Source organism: Glandiceps talaboti, chromosome 15 (genome assembly GCF_964340395.1).
Source record: "Glandiceps talaboti chromosome 15, keGlaTala1.1, whole genome shotgun sequence".
Classification (NCBI taxonomy): Eukaryota; Metazoa; Hemichordata; class Enteropneusta; family Spengelidae; genus Glandiceps; species Glandiceps talaboti.
Genome location: NC_135563.1, coordinates 19516071 through 19523781, shown reverse-complemented (window position 1 = coordinate 19523781; position 7711 = coordinate 19516071). Strand labels below are relative to the sequence as shown.

The 7711-nt window shown below is 36.9% G+C and overlaps 1 protein-coding gene across 1 annotated transcript; it reads left to right on the top strand.

Annotated features, from left to right (window-relative positions):
* Positions 1–1874: 1874 nt before the first annotated feature.
* On the top strand, positions 1875–7338 carry LOC144446655 (glutathione S-transferase 3, mitochondrial-like). Its single transcript, XM_078136469.1, has 5 exons — positions 1875–2081; positions 3639–3703; positions 4234–4291; positions 4988–5060; positions 6003–7338. Exons 1-5 carry the CDS (start codon positions 1959–1961, stop codon positions 6101–6103), a joined length of 420 nt encoding a protein of 139 aa, XP_077992595.1. The 5' UTR covers positions 1875–1958; the 3' UTR covers positions 6104–7338.
* The last annotated feature ends 373 nt before the right edge of the window (positions 7339–7711 follow it).

The following is a 7711-nucleotide window of genomic DNA, read 5'->3' as shown; positions in this document are numbered from 1 at the left end:
TAATGTAATGCCTTCACAGTGCACACAAATTAACTACATGGTATGGTGCTATGGTGCTAGTAGTTGGGAAATAACCAAGGGGTAAACCATTTCATTTCAGAGGGGGGAATTTGGACCCTACAACAATTTTTTTATTTCAACCACCATGACAGCATTTTTTTTGCAAGAGCAACTAGACAGCTTTTCGATGCTTGGCAATATATATCTCAGAGGCTATGAATAACCTAAAAATTGCCTAAATAGAAACCAAAAACTACAGATTTGGCAGGGGGGACCCCTTGGACTCCATCACCCCAGAGGCCACTCATTCGTTAAACCAACAATAAGATTCACCAAAATTGGTAAAAAACTTGAAAAGCTTCTAGGGGAGAACCCCTAGGACCCCCATAAGAGGTAGACATGTCCAAGCCTCAAATCAAAGTTTTTCCCTCCACCTCTTACTGTCAAGATGCTATGAAACTTTATTTCAAAAATGTTTCGACCATGTGTAGTTGCTTTTTACAATTGTTAGAGCTGTCTTGTAAAGCTTGCAAATTATTGTCTGAAAGTGTCTGTGAATAGCCTAAACATTGCCTTTAGAAGTAAAAATCATCTAGGGCTTCAAGGGGGAGACCCCCTAGAACCCCCCCCCCCCCCATTCACACACACTCACACAAGAGGTAGACATATCCCAGTCTCAAAGCTCTTCCCTCTACAGCTTGCTGTCAGATGCTATGAAACTTTATTCACGGGGGTCAGTGACTTTTTGTTGGCCCAATGGGAAAAAAACACTGACACCCCCCCCCCCATCCCCCCAAGCTGGAGAAACTGACCGGTCTATCTGAAAGTCTGAGCTCACCCATCAAGTTTCCGATTTGTATTTTCAGTGTGTCATCATACCATGGCATAAAAACTGTCAATGATGTTTATTTAATTGAAAATCAAACATGTATGAAATATGTAGTTTTCTAAATAAAATCTGTGTGTGATAGAACAGCATCTTTCACTCTCTGTATTACCCTGTGCGAAAACCAAGCAGAAAATTGTGGCAACAAATGTAGGTGTTCAACATTGACATAAAAAAATTGGATATCTCAAAGAAGCAAAGGAAAAAAAAAGTTGCCAGCATAGGCGAAGGAGAAAAAAAATAATTCTCAGGCAAGCAGGTGGGAAAAAAATAATGACTCTCCACCAATCTTCCAAGCCCCCCCCCCCCCCCAGGATATCGAATGGTCTAACCCTTATCATGAAAAAAAATTGGCAATTGGACATTAATTCTCACTACCTATGCTATCATCATATACACAACTATACTCCCATCATTTCAGCATGGGGTCAAATATTGTGTATATCATCGTATAGTATCAAATATATAGTTGTTGGAATGTTGGTAGCTCAGTCATCTAAGACAACACATACCTGATATGAAAATAAAGAGCAAACACTGTACAAGATGGTTGTGTATTGTCGTTACTGTATTTATATCAACATGAAACATTATAATCAGGCTCACTGAATTGGTTTAATTGCTTTTGCATGCTATGTGGAAAAGAGCATTGTTTATCCCAATACTTTTCTTTTAAAAATGTCGTCGGTGGTGCACACTCTAAACTGACCACTGCCGTTGGTGGCGCACTGTGTAAAATTATCAATGTACTTTCCAGTGACCTTTCCATCCAGGATCCTTTTCAGGATTTACCGATTGTCTCGGTTATCCAGGTTCTAGTCGTGGGGCTCTCGTTTATGGCACTGTCGCTCAGAGGCATGGGAAAAGTTCGGTGGTCCCTGGTTCATCACGTGACCCATCAGGGAAAAAATTGCTTGGTTGTCACACGGTGGCGCTCTTACAAAAGTTTACATCGTCATCGACCACAACGTGTCAAAGGTTGCAAGGACAACGCTTCGGTCGATCAAAGTCCCACTCTACATGTTTTATCTGGCTGCATCTGCAAGCAGGTGTTGAAACGATATTTGGAAAGATGGCAACCATTACTGTATACCCAGAGTTTGGCTATGTGATATTTTCCTTACTAGCAAGTTGGGTGATGACCACGTACTTGGGTGTGAAGGTTGGTAAAGCCCGGAAGAAGTACGAAGTAAAGGTATGTTTACATAAGTTACAATACATGTATATGATGTTACAGCCATTTTGGTTACCGCTAGAATGTAAGAGCCATCTAGGGTGTTAGTGAATATTGCTGTGTCACGTTCGGTGTGTTGTATATTAGTAGTAAGAACGTTGCACGTCACATGGAGTTTTTTTGATTGCATACACCATTTTCTATTATCATTTTATTAACCGACTAACTGTCACTGTCTGTGGGGAGGTTGTTTTTTTTGCGTCGAGCGGTATGTGGTAGCCCATCACAAATGCCCCCCCCCCCCAGAAAAAATGGTTTGGTGACAAAACATGGACATCGATGGTCACAGAGGCATGCAGTCTTGCTTAGACTTTTGAGAGAGCATGTACGTGATATTTGATATGTGAATAACATCGCTACGAATTATTTGTTCTATTATAAAAAACTTTCTTTATTTGCATTTTTTGTACCTTTGCCAATGACCCAATGTATCATTTTGTAAAGGAAAAAGTGCCACCTCAGCAAGGGTGCTACTACTACGTGTACATATGGGATTGGTCAGCAGACAACCTGTAGGATTGGCTTTGCCCTGAGCATGAAGGTAGAGTCCTTTCTGCCTCCATGGTCGGAGCATAACCTGTCAAGAAGAAGAGGTTTATAGCTTGAGCTGAATCTGGCCTTGCTCACTATATTCATAACAATCTTGAAAAACTTCTCCATCCCATCCCAAAGTACATAATTATTGTTTGGGATAATGAGAATCAACACCCTTCTCCCATGCGCATGTGCGCGGTCACACACACACACACACACACACACACACACACACACACAAACACACACACACACACACATATATAATTTGTTTGCAGCACTCCACTGTGGTATGCATATTCATATACATGTATTGGTATTATGAAATGTTTAGCCAGTACAACAAGCTTTATGAGAACTTCTCATAACATATATAGTCCAGCTTACCAATGAATAATAACAGGACTTGAGTCTGACAGTGAACCCTCTATGGGTCAAGTTGTTGTAAAGATAATGGCTCTGACAGGATTAGGGACATTTGGGACCCTCTCTTCACTGGAGGAGGGGGTACAACAGTCAGAATTGAATTGCTCTGTTACATTGTTACATGTTAGTCTGTAGGATACACTATGACAGGGCGCCTTCACACATCAGTCAAACCCTAGTGTAAGAGCTGAATGACACGACTCATCATACAGTCCATCAAGAATAATAGTCAGAACATTGAATTATCTAGTACCCATTACAAAATTAGACACTGGTTATCTAGTCTAGCTGCTAGACCATTAGGCTGTCTTCAGATACAACAAGACCTATTTGGCAATTTTGAGGAATGGCGTATGTACCATAAATCCTTATTTTAAATCATTTTGGCAGTGTCATCACTGTCTCTGTCCTATTTGTGTACTCTAAATAGTTGTTAAAATCATAGATCTTTTTTAATACAAGCTTGTCATTGGGGCAACCTGTTGGTTTGTAAATAAATAAGTAAATAAATAATAAATAAATAACTTAATACACTTTTTTGTCTCTTCCATGCAATAGTATCCTCAAATGTACAGTGACAAAGATCCGGTGTTCAACTGTGTACAGCGTGCACATCAAAACACGTAAGTATCAGGCAATAGTTACACAGGCAATAGATAGTTACATTCTCTCTTTGACTAGTATTTGTTGTAAGTTATCAATAAGTAGGTAAAATCTACCAGAAGTATTTTGAATATTAATCTCTACCAAAATTATGGTGCAACATATGGAAATTTACAAGGAAACTGCTCAGTGTAATACACTATGTAGCATGTAGTGCTCACGTCATGGTTTTGATGAAGAAATCAAATGATCATTAATTTCATGACATACCAAGTTGCCAGATTGTAATTTCTATTGTTTGTAATGGGAATTCTATGTTCCTTACCTGCATTGTGATGCACCAAAAAGGTAATACAAAACAACACAATTCAACTACTCACTCGTCAAATCTGGGTTTTTTTCTTCACAAAATCACCAGTACACAGAAAATGACATATTTGTATGCCTTGCCTCCTACGAAAACAATTTGAAGTTGAAGATGGTATGATCACATGGGAAATATTACTAAATAAGTGGTGTTTGACTGTTGTGTTCTTTACTTTATTTGTAGGCTAGAGGTATACCCTGTATATCTTGTCTTTCAAATTCTTGCTGGTCTGCAGTATCCAGTAAGTAAACACTAAACATGTCTTAATCTCACATCCATGTCATTAAAGAGGGAACACAATTCCAGGAAATGTAGACATTCTCATAAACTATGTGTCCTGGAGAGTCAACTCATGATTTTGCATCACCTACAATTACTTTTTCGATTTCAGAGAAGTTGATGCCAGAAGTGTTTTGAGTAGACACAAAACATCCTGTGTAATAATTCATTCACTTTGTAGAAAGCAAAGTGAAAGAAATGAAATAATATAATCATTAATTGTTAAAATATAACAGGTACATTCAAGTGACAAGGCAGTATTTGCCAGTCAAATTACATGCAGTTGGGAAGTAATACTGTAAGTATATTTAATTGGGCATAAGAACAGTTTGGCAGAATGGCAAGTTATGATGTGTCAGGCACTCTTTTAATTTTGATGAACAGTGCAAGGGGAAAGTAGTCACTACTTGTTGTAAATAACATATCCAGTTAATCCACTGTAATCAGTTGTTGACAACAGATGAATACAGACTATGACAACTTGTAAAGTACAGTAGCAGAATTTTTTTCTATGGAAAAAAGATAGTATACATATTCACGTAAAATAAATCCAGCATTTGATTAATGTATTGCCTAAAATTTTCAGCCATACATTACTAATTACCATATTATATCATTTATGTTATATTGCATCTGATGTATTAACATTTGTCTGTAGTTGTGTGCTGCAGTAGCTGGCCTGGTTTGGAGTGCAAGCAGAATCTCCTATGCACATGGCTACTACACAGGAGGTAGGTAGTAATCAAAACATTATACCACAGGGGACAGCGAGCATGTAATTGATCAATCGATCAGTTACACGCGTGCTGTCCCTTGTGATTATAACACACACAAGCCAAGGTGAACACATTTAAACAAACATATGCAATCCATACCCTGGCCATGTCACACTACATCATGACACCCCACACCCACATCATTGACCAACATCATTCCTCAAAATAAGACTCAAAATATCTACAATTGTAGGCACTTGTAGTCCACAAGTAGTCCTCGTTACTCTTCCCAGTTTTATCAATTATGCTTGCACACTTGTACTGCCCTTGACTGAATGAAGAAATACATGTATACTGGGAGTCCTTGTGTTATAAAAACATAGGTTAAAATGTTCCAATTATGAAACAAGTGATTTCTGGCTTACCACAGAATGCTATTGAATCATTTCAATATAGTTTTTAATTACTTTTGGATACCTGTTATGAGCTGTGAAGGTGTTATACTATTCACCTATTGCCTGGCTATGAGGGCACTAGTAGATGTTTATTACCATGAGGGTTGTTATGAGGCAACTATTTTCCCCCCAAGACTGAAAACCCAGAGAAATAGATGCTGAAATTCAGTAGTTCCTACATAGCAGCATGAGGGGTAATATGATGTCTACTAGTGCCCGAATAAGGCAAGGCAATAAGTGTTTTATAACGCATATCATTCTCAGGCACATATTCTTTGCAAATAAAAGCACCCTATAAGACTTCCATGCTACATGAGTATTGCCCTAGGGAAAAAAGAACACGACTAGTGCCCCTATATGCAAATTGAGGTCACCATGGGTCAATAGTCCAAACCACATAATATGATCTAAGCAAATCACTGACAGCTATTAAGTTTGTGAATAAATAACTCTTTTGGTGAAACAACAAAGTCAATCTTTTAATTTTATTGTTATTCCTCAGATCCAGAGAAACGATTGAGAGGTGCCTATGGTTATCTTGGCTTGTTTGGTTTGATGGGTATGAGTATCATGCTAGCACTGAATCTATTACAGTGGATTTAATACACTGCTGTAATTTCTATGACAAGGTTCAAAGCAATGAAGAATGTTGTTGATTTTCTTTTTTTTATCATTATATGAAATGATAATGAGTTTGTGTGGACAGCAAACTAATGATGTAATATTTTAATATATTTTATAACTGCTAACAATACTTTGATTTCATAGTTAGACTTAATTCTGTTACAATTGCATCTGCAACATTATCCAAAATAGTGTTGTCCACATGGACATGGGCATTGTTTAATTTATATGAATAAAAAATACAATGGTTGGTATATAAGATCATTGTTTTACTCAATGCAACCAGTGATACTTTAAAAAGCCACAAGTTGAGTTTATGCATTTTTGAATGAAATTTATGCAGAGTATTTATGTCACTCAGTATTCTACTTATTATTGATGTATCCATAATAACTATCAATTACACAATTAACTAAACTCAAACCTGGTATTAAGATATAACATGCAATGACATAATATTGTATGTTATTGTTGAGGAATCCATACCAGGCAATCAACTGTTCTAACAATGCCAGCAGGCAATTATTATGTCACAGAAGGCATGCATTGATATTAACATTACACTAAGAATAGTTTAATCAAGGTTTTATGTCAGAGTTTTCACTTGAGGAAAAGGTTTATAAACTCTGTTTGTGCCACTTGAACTCAAAATTTCATGATGGAGAAATACTCAGTTTGCCACTGATACCCTTCTTTCTCTCATGTAGTTAACTAAAAGTCAAATATACATTGTATACTCAAGATTCTTACTAACCATGTTTGTGTGGGTGTATGTCTTCAAGTGTGTGTTTGTGTGCTTGATATTTGCTTCATTCATTTATAAAAGAAAAACAACGGATATCAGATAGACAATCTAGGTAGAAATCATGCCATTTCTTGCATCCACCAAGTTGATATAAGCTACATTTATTAAGGTGTTTTTGTATGACAAGTTATTCTATCAAACTCAAAATAGTGCAGGAGGAAGTGATTTTCTATTTTCAGCATTATTTTTTTTTTAATTGGACCAAAGAATGGATAGATGTGACCAAATACACAATTTCTAAATTATGATGCGTAGTCACCTGAACTTACTATGAAATGGTGTCATCGTTAGCTTTTGTTTTACCAACTTATGTCAGAAGTATTGTATGGCTCCGCTGTCAATCATGCCGAAATTTGGGTATTTGCATAATAATTTCTTTCCACAATATCAAAACCAAACATTGTAATACTTGGGATAATTTTGCTAATAAAACCTTGTCCAAATACATTACATTTACATGTGATATATCTGTCTATATATGTGGCTGTTTCATACTTCAATGTGCTTGAATATTTAATTTTCAACTTAAAATTGTTGCACACAAAACATAATACATGTATACACATTTATTTTCACCATTTGCAAACTTTGATTAACTGGTGCCCATTTTGTCACAAAAGTCCACTCCATGGTCAGAATATCAAGAGCTGTACATACTTTATAGAAAGGCAATTCAGTTCATAGAGACAATTACCTTAAAGTGGCCATATTTGATATGGACAACAAATCATTCATTTCATCCCCTCTCCCTCTCCCTCTCTCTCTCTTGACCAAAGTTATGA